This window comes from Sander lucioperca, chromosome 12, assembly GCF_008315115.2.
Source record: "Sander lucioperca isolate FBNREF2018 chromosome 12, SLUC_FBN_1.2, whole genome shotgun sequence".
NCBI classification, from domain to species: domain Eukaryota; kingdom Metazoa; phylum Chordata; class Actinopteri; order Perciformes; family Percidae; genus Sander; species Sander lucioperca.
The window spans coordinates 25868237-25890673 of NC_050184.1; the positions used below are offsets into that span (position 1 = coordinate 25868237).

The window sequence follows — 22437 nt, forward strand, 5'->3', positions numbered from 1 at the left end:
CTGCAGAGTAAAGAATGAATATAAAGATGAACATTTTCTATTCCCTTGAGCTCCTCATTTCCTTATGTTTATCTGTGCTGTACCAGACAACACTGTACAAACATTTATTTCCACAAGAATTGCTTATGTTTTTCTGCCACCTATCACCCAAAGGACCGGTGCTCAGCAAATCTAACCTCTTGATCTCTGCAGGTCCCGGCCTTTTTATGATTCACTGCACTGACCGTCCTCTGAATTAAAGATACACGCTTTGACTGCTCATTTTTTACAGGACAAAATGTCCTTACAGGCACACAGTAGCACACTTCTAAATTAAGCTCTGTCTTTGAGAGTACGAATGAGCGCGTACAAATGTGTGTGTTCCTGCATATGTGTGTGTGTGTGTGTGTGTGTGTGTGTGTGTGTGGGTGTGTGTGTGGGCTTGTTTAACTATATTTGTGGGGTCCAAAAACCGGGAGTCCAGTATACTTGTGGGGTCCTGACAGCTTTGTGGGGCCAAAACAAAATGCTGGACCCCACAGGTTTAAAGGGCTGTTTGAGGGTTAAGACTTGGTTTTAGGATTAGGGTTATAATCAGGTTATGGTTAGGGTTAGGGTAAGGGTTAAGGTTAGGCATTTAGTTGTGATGGTTAAGGTTAGGGTAAGGGGCCAGGGAATGCATTATGTCAATGACGGGTCCCTACAAATATAGTGCCACAAAACTGTGTGTGTGTGTGTGTGTGTGTGTGTGTGTGTGTGTGTGTGTGTGTGTGTGTGTGTGTGTGTGTGTGTGTGTGTGTGTGTGTGTGTGTGTGTGTGTGTGTGTGTGTGTGTGTGAACATGGGTGTGTGTTTGAGAAAGAGAAAGACAGTAAGTGCAATGTGGTTAATCAATCAATCAGTCAAATTTAAACTGTAAAATCACCATTAAACACGGTGTCAGTGCACTTTACAATTAAAAGAACACAGAAATAACAGACAGCAAAACAATTGAACAGCATTAAAGCAGTAATAATAAACAATAGAAAACCAGCAACAATAAGGGAATAAGTCTTTGTGTAGGACGCATAAGGATGGTGTATTATGGTTGGCTGTAGTATAATAAGTAAAGGTAGGGTTTCAATCTAGATTTAGAAATGTCAGCTGAGTGAGCTTCTTTAACATGTAGTGGGAGGCCATTCCACAGATGAGGGGCACGGTAGGAGAATGCTCTATAACCAACTGATTTTTTGTTTACTAGGGTAATGACCAGAAGACCAGCATCAAGGGAGCGGAGAGTGCATGCCAGTGTATATGGTGTAATAAGCTAAGATAAATAAGGTGGTGCTAGTCCATGCAGGGCCTTATATGTTTCAAGAAGAACCTTAACATCAGCTCTAGCGTGCACTGAGAGCCAGTGAAGAGAAGCCAGAACAGGTGTTATGTGATCATATTTTCTAGGTTTTGTCAGAATTCTGGCTGCAGTGTTCTGAGCAAGTTGAAGGCCTCTAGTGGCACAGTTTGGAAGACCAGATAAAAGGACATTGCAATAATTAAATCGGGAAGACACAAATGCATGGATTACTGTATATATATACAGCATTACAATATGACAAGATGGGTCGAATTTTTGCAATGTTACTGAGATGTAAAAATGCTGTCTTGGTAATAGCCTTGATGTGAGACTGGAATGTCAGGCGAGGATCAAAAGTCACACCAACGTTTTTGATGCTCGAGCTTTCAGAGATAATAATACTTAATAATAATCAATATTAATACACATATTCTTAAACAAGTAACCATGTTTGGCTGGTCTTACTACTATTAGCTGTTTTATCAGCATTTAACAGCAGAAAGTTCATACCCATCCATCTTTTTATGTCTGATACAATAATCTGCATGAGTGTGTATGTGTCTGTGCATGTAACGGCGAGTGAGTATAGTGCTTTCCCTCCCAGTCACCATGTGTTCTAGTGAAGCCCTGATGGACCAGCTAGTCCTTTGTTCTTCGTTGTTCACCCTTTGATGATCCAGTGCCTGGACTCTTCGAAAGGCCCTCATCTCCCAAGACAGACTGATGGACTGTCTTGAAGTCTTTCAGGGACTTATCGTTTCACTGTTTTTTCACCGGCGCTGAGCTGTCTGCGTGCATCTGAACACCAGCAGAATCAATTAGCTGGGTATGTTGTGGGATTACATTGACAAAGATGCATTCACAATTTGCTCCCACATTCTCCACTTTGAAGTGAAGTTCGGCTGTTTGATGGGCAAATAGCAGCTGACGTGGGTGTCTACTGACGGATGGCTGTTTTTAGGCTTTTCTGCAAGCATCCTTCTTGTGTCTGTTTCTTGGTTTGTGCAAAGATCATGTGTTTGCATAGATAGCAGCTAACACATGCTGACTTTTCTACTGTTTCAGCCAGCATTAAAGGGACAGTTCACCCCAAAATAAAAAAAACATATTTTTCCACTTACCGGTAGTGCTATTTATCAATCTAGATTTTTTTGGTGTGAGTTGCCCAGTGTGGGAGATATCGGCGGTAGAGATGTCTGCCTTCTCTCAAATACAATGCAACTAGATAGCACTCATCTTGTGGTGCTCAAAGCGCTAAACAAATACATTTGAAAAACTCTACAGCAATGTGGCTTTCCAGAAATCATGACCCACTTACTCAAGATAATCCACTGACCTTGTTGTGAGCGGTAACTATTTTCTTTCTACTGAACTACAACCGTATCACGCAGATGGATGCGAATGGATCAATGTGACACTATGGTTAAGGTTTGGTTAGGCACAAAACGACTTGGTTAGGTTTAGGAAAACATTGGGTTTGGGTTAAAATGACTATTTCATTAAGGTAGGGGTCCTTTGATGTCATATGATAATCACATGGTATATAAAAAAATCACCTAACTTCTTTCTTTGCTCCCCTCATAATTACTACACATGCTAGCAGGCTTTGTCACTTGAACATAATATCACTGTATGTTGTTTTAGGCCACTTGCTGAAAGGTTATACGCTTGAGAGGACATTTTTGAATTATAGGATCCAAAGGTTTTGAAGCTCGACTACACTTGATATCTTAACATCTGCTGCTTCGATGTTAATCATTCTTTTTTGGTATCTCTTGTGTGCCCCCCAACTTTATGCAGGTGCAATAATAAGTTCCAGTATTTCACAACCTGGACCTTATTTTCATATTTTTGAAATGTTTTACTCACCACCTCAATTGTAGAGGAATTGGAAACTTTTGTAAGTATTTAGCTCTCAAAAAGAAATCAACAGAAATCATTTAGAGTAAGCACTGAAAGAAAACACAAAGAGCTCCATAGCATAGCTGCTGGACATATCTTTATAAATAATGCAGTAATATCACCACCACCTCTTGTCACCAAATTTCAATCCTTGTTGTATAGGGCAAAGTGTATGGTGCTGCAACGTTTAAGTGACATTATGGTTCTTGCCAGCTTTGTGTCACTTTATTAAAATAATCATATTTGGAGTTACATCAAAATATACTTTTCTGGAATGTATTCACAGGGGAAAAAGTAGTAGCCTAATATTCGTATTGTAGCCTATAGTGCCTCTGCGTGAGGGAGAGAGAGAGAGAGAGAGAGAGAGAGAGAGAGAGAGAGAGAGAGAGAGAGAGAGAGAGAGAGAGAGAGAGAGAGAGCAGTATCCAGTCTGTATCCAGTAACAGCTGGCGTAATGACCTTTTGTTTCCAGGCGGTCAGGTACGGAGAGGGGGGCGGAGATTCAGAAGGAGCCGCTTCACATCGGAATTGTCCCGGCGTCCCGCACAACAAATGGCCGTGAACCGACAGAGAGGGAGACTGTGATGATCCAGGTTTCTCTTTTTTCTGTGTACGACTACAGTGCAAGCCGTCTCCATGCTCACATAGTAGGTTAGAGAGGGCACGAAGCGCTCTTTATCCTTTACATTCAGCAACATTTTATCCATCTGGCAGAAGAATGGGAGAGTCCTGTTGACACCACGGAGAGATACACGCTGAGACCGACTATGGCTGTGGACGGTAAGAGCGCTTACTATTCCTTTCACTAAAAACAGTGTTCATATTGACCCTACAGTACTTTGATTCACTGTTTGTTTATTTTTTATTTTTTTATCGCACAATAGACCACATTAGAACATTTCCATAGGGACATGTGCTTATTCTGAAATGTAATATTGTTTGTTTAAAAAAGCCTTATGTAATCCACAATACATTTACGTATAGGGACTTGTAATTCCCTTGATTTTGTAATAACCTTCTGGATCTCCATTATTTTCCTGACCAAAATAAATCATCTAACAGGATATCAGATGCTGTCAAGACAAAGTGTGACTCCACTGATCTTCTGTCAGGTTGAGTTTGAATTTAACATAATCCACTCTGAAACTTATGAATCACCCATGCAGTCACAAAGTATTGTTTCATTGATGCAGATGTTTTAGAATATTTTATTATTCGTTGCAGTTAAGTAGCCTACACATTATTTTGGAAAGAGAACTAGCCTATATTGGAGGTTCAGTGTTTATCATGGTCTATTTCAACTAGCCAGTCTATATTTGTAGGCCGGCATCAGCCTCACCTGGATAAATTACACCTCAGGGATATTACAATGAGGCAGCATATTTTGTTCTTCATTCATTTGTTTGACTAAGATGGAGATAAACTGTTGTAAACAGATGTGCTCTTTTATACAAAAACAAATATGTTCTTCTGATGTGTGAAATCAAAGGCAAGGAGCCCCAGGACTTGACCAAGTGGTTTGTAAGCAAAACAAAAACCAAACTCCTAACCATCATCCAAACCAACTTAAAACCCAAACTCAACTGAAATGCAAAAAAATATAACTTGTCTTACTGTATCTGAATACATGCATATACAATTTGTAGCAGAGACTGGGAAAATGTTTTTTGTTTTTTGTTTTGTGTGTTTGGAATCGGAAAACGATTATTTTTATTATTGATTACTCTGATGAGTATTTTCTCAGTTAATCAAGCCATTTCTTTGTTCAATTGAACGTCAGAAAATAATGAAAAATGCCCATCAACATTTTCTAAAGCTCAAGACGACATTTTCAAATTGCTTGTTTTGTCTAAGAGACCACAACACAAGGATTATCAATTTATTATGTTATTAAACAGAGAAAATCAGCAAATGGTCACATTTCATAAGCTGGAAACAGCAAATGTTTGGTAGTTTTGAAAAAATCTGAAACTATTTACATTATAGAAAATAGTTGCTGATTAATCTTCTGTCGACTGATTAATTGATTAATTATGTGTGTGTGTGTGTGTGTGTGTGTGTGTGTGTGTGTGTGTGTGTGTGTGTTTGGATTTCATAGTCTAACAGGTGTGATATTGGGTTGTGTTATGAAAAGACATCACAGTTGAGTTGTTTTGTTCTAGGAAAAAGAAAGTGTGGTCACTGGACTGTTCTTGTTCATCCTCGGCAATGATGACACCAGATATATGGAAACACTTGATACCACACACACACACACACACACACACACACACACACACACACACACACACACACACGCACACACAGCTTAGTAGTTAGCTAATTTAGCTAGCAACATAGCCTACATGCCGCTGTTCTTAGACAAGAAATGATTATGCAAATCAACAGTTGCACTTTGTCTTTGTCCACATTTAAACTCCTCTAAGTACATACAATATACATCAATATAATGAACAAAAAGCAACAATCTCTTAAAATAATCTGCACAGTGTTATAAACATGAATTACCGCTTATACGGGCAAGTTAAACTGGGAAGAACGTAAGGTGCGTCATTCCCTTAAAAACGACCGCATACATATTTTAAAGTGACAGAACACTAAACCAAAGTACACATATACACTTCTAGTAAATGGCAAGTGGAATCATTATTAACCATGTTACAAACATCACATTTCTGAGAATATGTTTAAATTGATCAAACGTCCTTATGAGGTCAGAATCATGCAGCCTCAGCTTAAAACAAATGTCTCTTTTTAGACCTCTGAGATATCTTGCCCACTTCTCCAGTGTCAGGGACAAAGCTGAATAGCCTTTAATATACTATGCATAAAGAGCTTTTCAGTATTTTTGGATTGTTTGTATCCTTGTTGTTGTTGTTGTTGTTGTTGGTCGATCTCTTTATCATTCCTGTGTTTGGCTGGGCGGTGTTTGCTCCGGGCTGACTAACTTAAGTGAAGCCTAATCAGAGGCTCTCTCTGCTCAAGGGCAATAACGTGTGTGAGAGCATCAGTGTAGTGCCAATGCCAAGTGTGTTTTCCATCTGTCCTCTGTCTACTTGAGCAGGTTAGCTCTTCATTAGCATGGCTGCAGGTAGGACACTCAGTCAGATATGCATATATGCCTAGTGACACATTGGGCTATCTATAATTAATCCATAGTTTACTTAAGCATCATTAATTTACTCAGCGCCATGGGCGTTGACGGCACCCTGACACTGTGCTGTGCCACTTAAACTTTGAAGAGTGTAGCACTGTTTTGAGGACATACACTGGGTTTGATATACAACCAGGGGCAACAACCAGAACCAGGGACCCCTCAGATTGTCCTCATGCATGTTAGAGCACAGACTCTTATTTGAGAGGATTTTGTCTGATATTTTGAACTTTTCAAAATGTGTATGCCATTTGATACAGAACTGGATATGTAGGTGGTGTATGTACAACATAATAGCTGAGTTGATTGTTAATGTTTGCATTGATTTATATTTGTCAGGAGGTTGTTTGCTCATTATTAGGTGACCTACAAGCCTGTGACTCTATCAATAACAAGGGGTGATCTACATTTTAAATGGTATAATGGACAATATTTGTCTCATGGAAATTGCTGAGAGAATGACATTTTCAATCTTGCTGCCTGCTGCACGAGTCACGCTATATAATAATGCCCCCTCCATGTTTTGGCTTTTCAGAGTGGATGAAGTTCATCAGACATTTGCTTAAATCGCCCAGGACATCTGGCTGTATTGTCATATTTGAGATAAGCAGCCATACAAATGATGCTACTGGGCCAGTGTATTGTCCAGTGCACGTCATCCAGGAGCAGGTATTTTTTTTCAGAGGAGGAAGAGAGAGAGAGTGGCGTGATCCATCCCTTAATCACATAACAAAAAATAGGCAACACATTGTGTTTGTCTGTGTGTGCTTGTGTGTATGTCTACTCCAAGAGGCAGGCCTGGCTAAGCTCAGCATGCAAGATATCCAAAGATCTGGGTCGTTGCAGAGAATGCCAGGGTGGCTTCCATCCATCCGTACACTGCTCGACATATACTGTATGCTCACCATCAACCTGACAGGCTCACATAGAGACGAGCACACAGCTGGATCCGAATCCAAAAACTGTCAACCGTCTAGACTGTTGTTAACCCTTTCCTTAAAACCCCCACAGAGCACAAACACACTCTTCCTTCAGATCGGGTCACAAAGTTGTTTGCTCATTCAACTGTAGAATAATCAGCCTTTTCCAGTGGGGCGCTCCTGCTATGCCCAAGGATTCCAATCTGTATGTGTGCATGTGGGTTCTTGCATGTGTTTAGGGTGTGTTTATGTTTGTGTGTGTGAACATGCAGATGAAGCAGAAGGGAAGCCAGCACCTCAGTGGGTGGGACGATGGGGGAGGCGGGGTTGTGGATTGTTAGCTTTACACAGAGAAATACACCCTTTGTTGTTTTCCTGGCATGCGTTACGTTACGTTGCCTGCTGGAGACAGAGTCCATTTGGCGCAATTGGTGTTGGAGCCAAATGTGTTTCTGGCCTCTGTAGTAAAGTTATATGGTAATAGTGTGTTAACCCTCTCAGTTACAGTGGCACGGTGTTGTTATAAAGCGATTTTATGTGTGCATGTGAGAGAGCATGCAAGCTGTTAACCTCTTTCCCCTGTCCATCGTCATCCCCTTCCTCCCCACAGCAGGGAGTGTGTCACTCAATATAATGCATGGAGAATCCTCTTGAGCACACTGACACACACACACACACACACACACACACACACACACACACCCACACACACACACACACACACCCACACACACACACACACACACACACACACACACACACATACACACACACACACTCCTGTCATCCATCATCGACTCTCTGATCCACCACAGCCCTGCAACTGCACCTGGCTTGAGCCTGTGGATTTTAGAATCTCAGAGAGAGTAATAAAGACAAAGTGGACAGAGGGAGAGAGGAGACAGAGAGGGATGTGTTTGTATTAACTGGTTCAGTGTCTGGAATTCTCTAAATGTCTTGACAATTAAGATTGACTGGAAAAGTGCTCATAAATTGTTCCCTCAGTTGAGGGACATCTTAAAAGATAATATGTGATTTGTATTACAACCTGGGGGGTTATAGTTGCAGTTTTGTCCATCATTTTCTCTGGTTATGATAGCATGAACACAGTAATTGCTAAGATCTGGGAACACAGTTAACAGTGCTATAAGAACCACAAGTTTCCAGATGACCAGACAGAGTGGAAACAAGCCAGATTAGAGTTTTGCCAGATTATCTGAACCGCTTTATTTGAATGTAAAACAAAAGTGTGCAATCACTCATTGCATGGGAAACTTGTTTGCCCCCACAACTACGCAAAGTTTAGCAAATAAATCAGTCTTTAAAATGTGATGATGATATTTTTACAGTTTATCTTTGTTTTCTCTTCCAAATAAATTTGGCAAAACTGGGAGTTTGTTTGAAACCTGTATGATCATGTTACAGCTCAAAATAGTTCTCCACTGATTTAGCATTGCACTCCTATGACATTATCACACTGATGATGGACAGTTTTAGTGGAGTTCCCCTTCAAGTGTTTCACCCTTTATGACTTGTTTAAAGTGATATTGATGTAGTAACTCATCAATTCATTTGGTGAGTAAAGGGTTATTACTGTGGCCAAAACAATGGAAATAAGACCAAAGTTGCAATAAACAGGAATTATCCTGAAAGGAACCCATGGGTAATACCGTATCTCTGACACTTAAGACTCCTAATCAATTCCATTCAAACTCAGACATTTATTAGAGAGTTGGTGTTGATGGAGAACAGTTTCCAATGAGTTATTGATCTACTGAATTTGTGAAGTGGTTCTTACAGACCTTTCACCAACCGTTTTGACCTCTGACCCAGTGTGCAGGGGTGGGATGGATGGAGGATGATTCAGTACATAAACATTTACGCTCTGGTCCTACAGGCCTCTCAGAGATTGATGAAGGTGTAAAAGAGGAGAGTCTGCTTCGGCATAAATCAGCAGTGAATTAACAGGGGCAGAGTGTGGTGGATTTTTGGATTCTGTTCTGAGGCATCACACTTCAACTGCTTTATCTAGTATGGCCTCACCGCTAACCTTGCCATCCCTTTAATACTCACAGAAATGACAAGGCTTCACCGTTCTGATCCAGTGCCCTTGTCCCGGGTCTGACTTCTCCCTCATCTCCCCCCTCCTTCTTTCCTTTCTCTCCTTGAATTAGAGTGTGCACAGGCCCATATCCAATTTCTCTCCTTTAATTAGCCTTCTGCACAGGGAGAGGGATCAAGAGAGAGGGGCTGAAAGGGTACAGGGATAGATGATAAAGAGAAATGTAATTTTTCTGAAGGATTGCACTAATTAGGTATAATTTCATAGGGGTTGTATCCCTCATGTGCCACACTGTTGTTACTTGACTGACTGACTAAATACACATAAACTCAATCACTGTCTCTTTCTCCATTTCTTTCTCGCTGTATTTTCCCTTCCAGCACATGCTTAATTCATTTAATCCAAGTGTGTTTGGCCTTTCAGACATTTGTCAAACAATTTGTCAATTTTCAAAGCATTTGTGTACTTTTATTTTAAACTATAATTATGTTAATGAAATTGTAATGACTCAATTTACCATTTATGAATATTGTCCATTGTTACTCTCCACCATTACCATCTGTCCTGAGAAAATGAGATGACGTCAAACGTTTATGAGTCCACGTTTCAATATATCCATCGTGTCGACTGTCTCATCCTTGGCCAGATGTCTTTCAGCCTGCAGTTTCAAGGAGAGCAGTCAACCTTTCCCCCCACTCGCTATCCGTCCCATTAGAGTCAGCTAAACAAACAGTCTAATTAAGTGTGGCCTTGTGTTATGGGGTAAGCTTGGAGCTTTTCACTCTTTGTTAATAGGTTGGCCTGCTCCTCCTTCCAAGTGCTGGGGGTCAGTGGAGCCTGTGGTGCAGATTGCCCATTAAACCAAATGGCTAATGGCCCCACCTACACCATAACAAGGCCGACACTCAGAAGCACGGGTCACATTAATCTGCCGCAAAAGCAATTACATTGCTGCTTGCAATCTTGTAGCATGATCTGTTGCAGGTTAGCTCTGAATGTGAGATACTTTATATGCATATACAAAAAGTATGTGTGTGAGTGTGTGTGTGACTTTGAAAGTGAACATGTTTCGGGTTATCGGTCATACCTCTTCCAAAAATAGAAATCAATTTTGCTTTCTGTCTTCTCCTCATATCAGCCTTTTAGCTGTTCCCTTTCTCTCTGCTCCTCCTCTTGCTGCTCCAGCCTATATTTCTTTTTTTTTTTTTTTATTGTCCTACCTCCATACGGTTCACCTTCTGTTGCATACTTCTTTGTGCATATTCCACTGTCTCTCTCTCTTCTCTCTTGCTGTGTCCCGTGATGTGTATTGTAGTGCCATGTGAATATATACAGCTCTGACAGGGTCTATGGCCTCCTCTGGCTGTCACAGTGCTACTCAAATGGACCCTCAATTTACTATGTCAATAGGCAGCGTGTCAGTTCCACAGCTGAGGTGGAGAGAAAGAGTTGTTTACATGTAAATTCAGCTCAACTCTCTGACTCTCTTTAACCTCTGGAACTAACATTCTTTCTACATTACAGCTTTTTTTCTCATACTTTTGCTGCATTTGTTGTCTGTTTTCCATGTTTCCTCTCAACTCATCCTCTTATTTTTCTGCAACACAACTCTCTTGTCAACCCCCTATGGTATCTCTCTGGAGTTACATTTAAAAAAAAAAAAAAAGACCCACTCCAATCACGTCAATCCTGCAATCCGTTGCATGCTCATTGGCAATGTGAGGTTTTCACTTGACAAACTTCAATTTTTCCCTCCCCAACTCACTAAGCTCACAAGAGATAAATAAAAGCCATATGGCACTCTAAAGAAATGCCTCACGCCATGTCAAATATTTATTGCAGAGATTTATAACATGCTCAAGCTACATGGATAGTTAAGTAGTTTACGATAATGTGACTTTCAGGGTTCTGATTGCATGTACATATAATCTGATTTTCTGCCTTTCAGCCACAAATTAGAATTGACTCTGATTTGCTTAATGTCAGCCCAGAAGATGTCATGGAGGCTGAACAGAAGAGATCCTTTTCAGCCTAAATGTAACCCACTACCTCTTGTACCCCCTCCTGGCTGACTATTAAATGATTCATTCTCAGAAGAGATTGGGACTACAATGCCAGTCTCTTATACACCATCTACAAATCATATTTTACAAAAAGAAATAATACTATATAACTAAAACTGTTTCTTGAGAGCCCAGATCTCTAGCTGAAGCTATAATTATTCTTTCTTGATGGCATTGTTTTTATGTGGACCCCAGTTTTCTTTGGAGTTGTGGTTGTTTTAATCCTTTACTTTGGTCTCTTGCTTCTTGTGGTGGGAAAACTGGCTGTGCACTATTTGTGTACAATAATGCTCTTTAGAGTGTCTGCACCCTTTTGACCTGATTTTGTTGAAATCCACTGAGACATGTGGCTGTTGTATCTTATGCAAAGATTAGGAGGGATTTGTCCCATAAAAGTGGGAGATTGAGGTAGTGGGATGTGATTGCCTAAGTGCTGCATTGGTCACAAAGGCTGTAGCACTGAAAGACAGAAAAATCCTGTAGCGATACATGTACAGCCATTTTGACTCTGTACAAGCACTCGGGGCAATGTAAGACTTTTGCAGATCTTGACAGTCGCTTTAAGGAATAAAACGCCATCAGTTTGCGTTCCAATATATCACCCATAAAGCAGTTATTTCTTCTCATTCCACTTCATCTGGTTTGGTCTTGTCCTCCAGTCCTGTTGCAATGTTTTTTTTTAGAACTTTGTCCCAGAAATAGTTGTTATATTGAGCTTGGAATGACAGACGCTAAAGTGGGAGCAGGACCAAACCATTGTCGCAGGAGGCAGCCGAGGTTACAGGGCTGTCAGTCAGAGTTAGTGGGGGCGGGCTCTAAGCTGTCATCCCGGCGTTTCGGTCTCGCCCTACATATTAGTTCACTGGTGCTCTGCAGGCAGAGAAAAAAACACAAGCCGACACACATACTTCCACACACATAACTCAAGCTACATACATACAGTTATGCACTCAAGTGTACGCACGCACATATTTACACTTTAGGCCACCAACTGTGGCACAGAGAAAGATTTTGCACTGGGAGTAAAAAAGTTTAGTATTAAATTTGCAACAATGTCTGTGTCGTCAAAAGATGGAATAAAAGCTTTTCAGAAAAGACCACCAGAGATGAGACAGATCTTTTTAAATTGGTTTAGAGGCCTCCATAATGGGTGACAGCAGGGGGAGGTGTAGTTACTGTACTCAAGGATATCGGGTCAGACGAGGTGCATCTACTATGGCTGAAAGTGAAATAATTTAGGTTGGATAATAAAGCTCCTCTCTCTCTTGTCCTCTCACCTAAGTGAAAATGGCCCCACAATCAGGCAGTGTAATATGATTTAATGGCATAGACAGGTGTGTGTGTGTGTGTGTGTGTGTGTGTGTGTGACATAGAAATAGAAAAAATGGGGTTGCTCACGCATGTGCTATTAATGCCCCATTGTTAATAACATGATGTGTCTGAGGGATAATTGGAGTGTGTTTAAGTGTGTGTGTGTGTGTGTGTGTGTGTGTGTGTGTGTGTGTGTGTGTGTGTGTGTGTGTGTGTGTGTGTGTGTGCGTGTGTGTGTGTGTGTGTGTGTGCGTGTGCGTGTGCAGTTGTCTGTGACATCTGAGTAGTTGGTTGATAACAAGGAGATGGTTCAGCGGAGTGGAAGAGAGAGTAGGAATGAGAGCTGGTTTGGCACTGCTATGTTGGAACAGAATCACTGAAATCACTGTGACACACACCATGAAAAGTGGCAGTGTCAGCATTAACAAGCAAGCGCACACACGCATTGACAGGCACACACACAGAGGTTGATTAATTGGTGGGTCTCTAAGAGGAGCCCTAAGCAGTCTTTCCTTCACTGTGCCGCCTATGAAACATCTGGCGTCATTAAAAGTCAACATTCAGGAAATTATCAATAGAGAGCTAATAGTGTTTGAAAACCTGCCATTAATGGTGCGCTGTGATGTATTTACCACAACAAATTTGAATGCTGGTTCTATATAAAATATGATATGAATGTTATCTGTATGCTTCTGATGTGTTTTAAGTCAATCTGCAGAAAGGACCACAACTAACGACTATTTTCATTATTGATTCATGTTTGACAGTTTTTAAAGCATTAAGTGTATAAAATGTGAGATAGTGAAAAATAGAACAATTTCTCACAACCCCACATTTAAATTTCTGTGGTTTTGCACAAAAAAAATGCAAAATACTGGGTATTCAATTAGAAAGATTCATTCTACGTTGAGTGGGGAATCGCAAAGAAAGTTAAAGAAACATATAGTTTTGCTAGAACTACTACAGTAGTGTCATGTTCACTATTATTAAAGGAACATTTCGACATTGACATCTGATGATGAATATGAGGCTGCAGCCAGAGGTTAGTTAGCTTAGCTTAGTTTCGCATAAATAATAAAAATAATAATTAATTGAATTTGTATTGCGCTTTTCAAGGACTCAAAGTCGCTTTACAGGGCAAGGTAGAAAACAATAACAAAGCAAAACAAAACAAAACAAAACAAAACAAAACAAGATACAGGCACAGATGAAAAGGGAGGGGGGGGCGGATAACCAGAGATGAAGAGATGGGTCTTGAGGCGGGACTGGAAGATGGTGAGGGACTCAGAGGTGCAGATCTCTTGAGGGAGGGAGTTCCAGAGCCTGGGAGCTGCCATGGAGAAGGCTCTGTCCCCAAAACTGTGGAGGTTAGACTTGTGGATGGAGAGGAGACCGGCTGAGGTGGATCTGAGGGACCGTGAGGGTTGGTAGGGGGAAAAGAGGTCAGTGAGGTATGAGGGGGCCAGATGGTGGAGGGCTTTGTAGGTGAGGACCAGGATTTTGTAGGTGATCCGGTGAGAGATGGGAAGCCAGTGGAGTTGTTTTAGAGTGATGTGGTGCCAGGATTTGGTGCAGGTGATGAGTCGGGCGGCTGCATTCTGGACCAGTTGGAGTCGGTTGATATTGGTTGAGCTGATGCCAATGAGAAGTGAGTTGCAGTGTCGGGAGGAGATGAAGGCGTGAATGAGTCTTTCAGCAGCGGGGGGTGTGAGAGAGGGTCTGATTTTGGCGATGTTGCGGAGGTGAAAGAAGGAGATATAAGACTGTAAAGCGGGGGGAAGAGGTAGCCTGGGCCTATCCTAAAACCACCTAAAACGTAGTAATTAACATGTTGTCATGAGCTAAGCTAATTACCTGCTGGCTTTAGATAAACCGAGGCTATTTCCCAAAATGTTGAACTGTCCCTTTAAAGAAAAAGAAAGGTAAGAAACCCATAAGGAAATGAATAGAGAGGGGAGTAAGAAAGAGAGGAGATTAATGGAAGACAGTGTTAGTTTGTTTAGAGTAAAGGATTAGGGGGAAAGGGGGAGTGGAAAGGTTCCCTAGGGATCTTTCGGCCTGGAGAAGAAGCTCCTGCTGGGACTTGATGTGTATTGATGTGTGTATTTGTCAGCATGTGTGCATAAGGGCTACACAAAGAGCTTCAATTCTCTTTCCTGTTTCATCCCAAACTGTACGCTTTGTACCAGCTGCTGTCTGCTATGTTACCTGACAGCGCAGCTGAGGGAAACCGTGTGAGTGAAGAACAAGTGTGTGTGTGTGTGTGTGTGTGTGTGTGTGTGTGTGTGTGTGTGTGTGTGTGCGTGTGTGTGTGTGTGTGTGTGTGTGTGTGTGTGTGTGTGTGTGTGTGTGTGTGTGTGTGTTTGTGTGTGTGGAGGAGGGGTAATTGGCATGTCCATCTGACTGAAAGGCCTGGGCGAAGTGGCAGTGCAGGAGTGGAGTTGATAACATGGCAATTAAGCTGAGAGACACAGACCCACAATCAGCACAGCATGCTGCAGAGACCCACAGAGACAGGTGGGACTGCAGGAGTGGACGCAGAGACAGGGAGAATGGGCGAGTGCCCCCAGGTGTAAGCTAATTTGTCTCGCTGTTAGACTGAAAACAAGGAAGCTTCTGAAGGGCCTGTACCAAACATGTCTGACTGTATTGTGCACACATACCATTCACTATCCCACTGAAGACAATTGCTGCTGCTTTGAAAATCTTGGTTTTGTTGCATTTTTTTCAAACTCCAAACTGCACACTTTAAAAGGAGGTATAGGGCTGGAAAAGTTTCAGGTTTACATCTTCTGTTGCTTGTTGAAATAAGGCATGGAGGAAACAGAGAAGAGTTATTTTATGTCTCTGTTTGATACTTTTTGCCAGTGGTGGTGCTGCAATTCTCCACTCAGTATTGTATTAGTATAGTATTGCCTCAACCTCTCTGTGTGGCCCCCTGCCACAACCTTTGCATCTTCTACCCACCTTTCGTCTTTCTTTCTGTCTCCCCTTTCCCTCCCCTCCAGGAAAGATTAGAGGCAGCCTGCTGGATCACATCACATGGGAGCACAACAAACTTTTAGAAACTTCAAAGCTTTCAGTTGACTGAAAGAAGAAGTACCACCACCACTACCACACTACCTCCACAACCCCCACCACCGCTGCTGCTGCCGAGTTGCTTTTTCTAATCATTCATGCTGCTTATGGATCTACAAACTAACTCCCTGTCTACTATTTTCATTCTCTCCCTGTCTATCTTAGCTTCAAATTCATTGCCACATTTCCCTTCTCTCTCCCCTGTGCTCTTTTCTCTTTTCTCTCTCTCTCTCTCTCTCTGTTTACCTCTCAGCTTCTGTGGAGCATTAACTTTAATCTTTTTTTTCTCCACCAGCCCCCTGCCCATTCTATAAGCCTATTTCCCCCTCTTTTTCATTCCTTTTTTATTATCTTTCATCCCCTCATCGTCTTTGCTTTGTGTGGACGCAGTGATGGTGTAGAGCAGATTATCAACTAACTCTCACTAACGGTCATTTATTCACTTCATTGTTTGCAAACCCTCGGTGCTCAATAACCTTTGTGTTTGTTTGTGCAAGTGTGTGTGTGTGTGTACATACACGTTTTGTGCTGTTGACAGGTTATTTTTGCCCCGCTACATTGCTCCGACATTTCTTCTCTAATATATGTATGTCAGTGACATATAAAGTAGGGTATTGGTGTGATAGTCAGCTTAAGGACATTCAATAAAGTATTGAGTGCTGAACCCCTCCACATCCCAGTCTCTCACCATGCCACAGCGTGAGTGCACCACATCGATCTACAGACCACATGTGACAATCACAATGAACTGTAGTCCATTCAGGCTCCAGACTCCACTCGGTTTACTCTGGCAAGCTTAACCTCTGCACATGGAGTATAAGGAGCTGATTTCTCTATGCTCAGCAGACAGAGTGTGGTCGATCCCTGCCGGACTGCCATGCAGGCAATCTCTGAAGGTATTTGTGAACTCAAGGAACTAGCATGCTACGTTTTGCTTGGGTAAATTGCTTCTCTAATTCCAGTGTAGTAAAAAAGAGATAATGGCAAAATCTGTCTGATTGCTTGAATCACTTTAGAGTTCATTAGTAGACCATCTGCCTTATATCTCTTGGTTCCGAATGATCAGCTTAAATTGCACTTGAAATCGAAAGATTATATTTTCATATTGAAATGCATGTTAAGATGGAAATGGAGTAATTAAAAAAATATATTTTGTACCAAACATCTGTTAATCCATTTTGCCACTCATGGGAACAGCTGTAAACAAACACTAAATGTTTAAAAAGGAGGACGATCTTCTTGACAGAGAAACTGTGAAGACAGTTTAGATCACAGCATGTATTGAGATTTGAAAGCTGAGGAATAATGTGTGATTCTTATATTACAGCTGAAATGACTGTAATTCAAGATATAGAGAAGAACATAATATCGGTCTTTCTCTCACTTTCACTGCATTAAAACATCTGAGATCTTCTGAATCTGCAAGTCAAAGTGTGTTCGACCAGTTACTTTTTGCATTTGACCTTTCGCAATACTAAAATATTCAACCAATCAGATGGAATACAATTTAGCTTAACCTTTATAATGCTTGCTTGTGGATACAACCGCCATGTGGATTTAAAACTGTTTAAACATGCATTAAGTTGTGCTCTGCCTGCTTGACCTTTTAATGTAATTTTCCCCATGTTGTGCTCTGTTCCAGCTGATGCAATGATCCATTTTAAAGTCCTGACCAGGCTAATTTGGACGGATTTGTCAAAGGTTTTCATGAGCTGTGAATGATATCAGTGTAGTAGCTTCATGTGAACGAGATTGCTCATCTGATTACCTTGCCAGTTAGGCCAGCGTGTTGAATAATAAATCAATATCTCATAAACAACATCATGCAAATACACACAGATAGTGTGTGCCCTTGAAGAGCTCTGGCACTTCAGGCTTCTTTTTTTTTTTACTAGATTCACTATGATGATTATACTATGGATTCATTATGCAAATGCAGCTAACTGGAGCTTGCATTGCTCTTCTATGCGGACGGTGTCAGGGTCAAAGTAGCTGGATTACAACATATGCGTGCAGTAGTTGGTAAATCCCAAATTCGCAAAAGGGGTTTTGGTTTCAGTACATGTGGAAAGAAATATCACTTAATAGCTGCTGTAAGATTTGAAGGGGGCTTTACGTTTTTAGCTGAAAGATCTTGTTAATAGAAACATCATTGACTACATTTACATGCACATTTGTACAGTATAGGTCTTGTACTAGCTTTGATCTTATTCAGGGGAAATTTAAATGGCACATGAGACATTGGGTTATTCATATCCCTTTATATATGATCATCAATGTCTCTGATCAACTGAGTTCAGGTATCTTTGATTATTCGGCCACTCCTTCCTAGTGAGTTACCTTAACAGCTCAGCATGAACACAGTTTGGCTTCCAGCTGCCTGAACTCTGGTGCTTTCACCACATATAGCTTCTCCATCTGTAATGGAAATTAATATCCAATTTCTATTATACCGAAGATTTTTAATTTCAATTTCCAGGTGGTTTCGTTTTGTATTTTGGCCATCATATTCTCAAAACCAGGATAACTGCGATACTCCACGAACAAGAACACCAGATAACCGGGACACTAGTGCACATGTAAAGGCACTCGTGGTCTTGTCAGTCCTGCAGTTTGATCAAGCCTGATCACACCTCACATCCTATTACTCGACCTCATCCTCCCTCCTCCTCTGACATTCGCTCTGAATTATCGATTGTCAGTGAGATCTAATCTGTCCTCCCGTGTAATCATATGAGGGCTGAGAAGGGGAGAAAACAACGGACAATCACATGATCTCATCTGCTCATCATTCCCCTCCTTGTCCTCCTTCATTTCCTGATGCAATTAATATTAATGTTCTGCTCTGAAGCTTCATTTTCCGTCTATTCGCTCCTCTGTGACATGTCATCTTCCCCGTTTTGCCGGCTTTCTGTTCATACTTTTACCCTGGGCTTCATTCCTTCATCCTCTTAAGAAGGCACGACCATGTCAGACCCCTGTACTCATCTCCTCTTCTGTGTCATTCTTGCTTCTCCACTTCTTGTGCAAAACATGTAGTGAGTTCCTTTGAGCGGGAGTGCATATGACACCCAGTGTCCTCGGGGGGAGGAGTTTGGTGGAATGTGTTTATGTGCGTGCTTGTCTGCGTGTGTGTGTGTTTTATCTAAAGTGATCTGTAATTGTATGTTCTCTGACAAAGTGATGGGTAATCAATAGTTCTGTCTGTCTCGGTGGGAAGTGTGGTGGGTGCCAGAGTGGAAAGTTAGAGAATAAAAGTCATGCTGTCCTCAACGCTGGACCCTCCAGTTTTTTGTTCCTAGCAGTAAAAAGAGGAAGCCAAGGTCGGCCTGGCATTTGTGGCATTTCTCAGCATTTTTCACAAGCTTTTGTTGTTCTCTGTACTCTCAGGGTGCAGCTGGACTTCTACAGCGACTAGCAGAAATGCCAGCTCCAGCTGTGTTCTGGGCTACACTGTGAATTGTGAGCCATAATTGCCCCACAGTTTAAATCCAGAATTCAGCCTCTGTCCACATGGCTGCATGTACAGACTCTCTGCAGCTTTATTCCAATCCGCTGGCCTAAACGAAAGCAGACAATGATTATACAGATGTGTGGATATGCGAATCTTCATGCTGGCATCGTGAGTCACATTCCCGTATGCATGAGCATGCCGGCATTCGCTGAAACACACAATCACACACACACACACACACACACACACACACACACACAGATTTAACTGGCGTTTCCCTCATTTGTGTCCTGATGAGAGTTGGTGTGTTGTTATCTTCAATCAGCCTGCGTCGTGGATGTCCGTTGTTTACTCCCATTTCCCTATGTGCGTTTTCCAGTGACACTGATGGTTTGTGAGAGGTAAAACTCAGCCCCAGCCTGTGCAACAGTGTCTCATGTCAGAGTGGGTAATAGACTGCAATGCATCACGGGAAAAGCCGCTGGGGTCCTGGGATTTATATTTATGTTTAAAGTTGCAACAAGAATTCTTCTTCCTCGTTCTTTCAAAATAGAGTAATTTCATGGCTCATTCCTGGGGTTAAGACCGGGTCTGGTGGAGTGGAAGAGTTGTAAATGGCCTCTCGCTTTACCCCCAACATACTATAGGACCAACAAATCTGTTTCATTGGTAGATGTACTAGAAATAGTGGGAGTTGGCAGCCTCGGTCTGTTCAATGCTATATTTAGGACTTGAGGTTAAATAGGTTTCACAGGCATGAAATCACTGCATGATGAAGTTTTACCCCTTTACAGATTACATAGGAATGAGGAAGACTGGGATTTTTTCTCTCTCTTCTTTTTATATAAAACCTGGACTGCAAATAGACATTTTATCTTTGAGTTGAATAAGGGGTGCTAGGTAGGGAGGGAGTTAATGCCAATATCATGTTGCTGAAATACACAATGATGGCATCCTCTCTGTGATGCCTGGAATAAGGTGGATTAGCCAGACCACTTGCCTCATCCTCCATGCAAGGGGATACACATGCTTCCAGAAGTTGATGCCAAGGTTATGCAAAAATCAAACTTCTACAAAAAGCCCACACAGCAAAAATAAGTCCACACGGACTAATTTAGAAGCTCGCTTTTGGAGTCAAATGAGTAATGTCCAGCGATGCCATGTTAATCTACTGTGGGATTTGGCTTGGAACGACCTCCCGGGGTGCTGTACCTAACAGCTTAATTACCTTTTCAAAAGAGAATACCTCTGAGATTTAGCAGCCACTCTGCACGGCAGATATGCTGCTCAGTCAAGAGGAGGTGATATGAGGTTACACTTCACTGGGCTGCGTCGTGTTGACCTACCTACCCTCTGCACACACACTGACACACACATAAACACCTGTCTGGTCCTTGGTTTTGGCACCTCTACCACCAGCAGCACTCTCTCCCTCCATCCTTTTTTATCTGTATGTGAGGCCAAAGTTACAGATTCCTGAGCTTTTAAAATCGCACTGCATCATATCTTCTTATTTATTTATTTTTATTATTACTGACTTAGAAGACACGTATCATGCTTTTTTTTTTTTCCGCTTTTCACCCTGCCTCCCTCCATCCACCTTTCATCATCCCTCATCTTCTCTCCCCTCCCGCAACTAGAGGTGATAAAAGTCACAGTCAAGGGCAGCGAGAGATAATACAACACCAGTTAGTGACAAATAGCACAGAGGAGATTTGGTGGTTGTACAGGTTGATCAAAAGCATCTTGAGTCAGATGAAGAAAGGCGACAGATAACCCCCCTGCTAAATGCTAACGATGGTTATCACTCCCGAGTGCAAATATCCATTTAAAAACACTGAGCTTTATCACAATCCTCTCATTCAGCCTCATTTAGAATATATTGCATTTTTTTAAAAGCTTTGCGACTGTAAGCAACTGGCAGAAGAATACACAGAAGAATACGTTGCAATGTCATTTTAAAAGAGACGTGAATTGGAAGTTATAGACATTTTATCACTTTTGATTCTAAATTCTCAGCCGTATCCTGTGCCAGGAGGTTAAGTTGACCGAGTCCATTGAAGCTTGCAGAATGAGCTCTCTGTCTTCGTTTTATGACTGCTTGAGTTGGCAAGGTTTGGCGATGTGTCAGAGATTGAGATTTCAGTGGAACTGCAATCATGATGCTGCAATTTCCTCATCTACAAAGTGATGTCTGTAAGGTGTAGGGTGGTCTCCGTTTCATAATTGTAAAGCTCTGTCTTTTACAGCTTGTGAAACAAAGTTGTTTCGTGGTCTTTTAACGCGTCTCCCTGCCTCCTCTCTGAGCTCTTTTACCTTGCTGCAGTTTGATCAGTTTACTTTTACTTTGCATGGATCCAATGCTAATTTACAGTGCCGCTCTCCCTCTCTTTCTTCTTGTCTGGCTTGCTCTTGCTTTTGCGCTTTCTCTTGTCTCTTTCTGTGAGATTGGCAGGTCTTTAGGGTTGCAAGGCGCTTAGCTTCCCAAGTTCCTTCCTCCTGTCTCCTCCCCCTCAGTCTGACTGGCAGTAATTACATCAGGGCTGGGCTTGGTTTGTCCCGACGACCCCAAAGATCTGACAATCACAATGAGAGAGAGAGAGAGAGAGAGAGAGAGAGAGAGAGAGAGAGAGGGAGAGAGAGAGAGAAAGAGAGAAAGAGGGAGAGAGACAGAGCAAGAGAGAGAGAGAGAGAGAGAGAGAGAGAGAGAGGGAGCGAGAGAGAGAGGGAGAGAGCAAGAAAAGAAGGGGAACAAGAAAGATACTGCTGCATAAGAAGATACCTAAGTAGCAGCGTATAGAAATGTGGGAGCGCAGAGAGAGAGAAGGGAAAGAGGCAGAAAAGGTTACACATCAGTGATTCCTGACAAGCCTCTCTTATTTTTCATTTCTACCCTCTTTTTTATTCCTCCATCATGGCTGTGTAAACTCTTTATTCACCATTGCTTACTTGAACAGACTTCTGTGTTGAGAAAAACACCCCAACTCCTCTCAGCAGCCAGGAGTTTCCCACAGCCTCAGCTGTCATACAGTGGTCTGTTGTGTAATTCTAAAGGAGAAATAGTCCAGGAAGGCTTGTTTTCCCTTGTTGGTGAAAGGAAAGGCAGGGTTTACTTGTTTTGTTTGTTCTGACTTCCAATTTTTGGTTTAGTTATGTCCTCACGCCTCTTCACCAGATATGGA

At 41.8% G+C, this 22437-nt stretch overlaps 1 protein-coding gene across 5 annotated transcripts in view; it reads left to right on the forward strand.

Annotated features, from left to right (window-relative positions):
- Positions 1-3644: 3644 nt before the first annotated feature.
- The window catches only part of samd10b (sterile alpha motif domain containing 10b), a 44707-nt gene continuing 25914 nt past the window's right edge, over positions 3645-22437 (forward strand). For 4 of the 5 annotated variants that reach the window (XR_004899055.1, XM_031316758.2, XM_036008324.1 and 1 more), the window contains exon 1: positions 16500-16697. Coding sequence is in view for 4 of the 5 variants with exons in the window: in XM_031316758.2 (XP_031172618.1) it covers positions 16637-16697 (61 nt within the window). In the remaining variant the exon portion in view is untranslated. Of the gene's footprint in view, positions 3994-16499; positions 16698-22437 lie in introns of those variants that run through there. The other variant, XM_031316759.2, reaches the window with a different exon arrangement.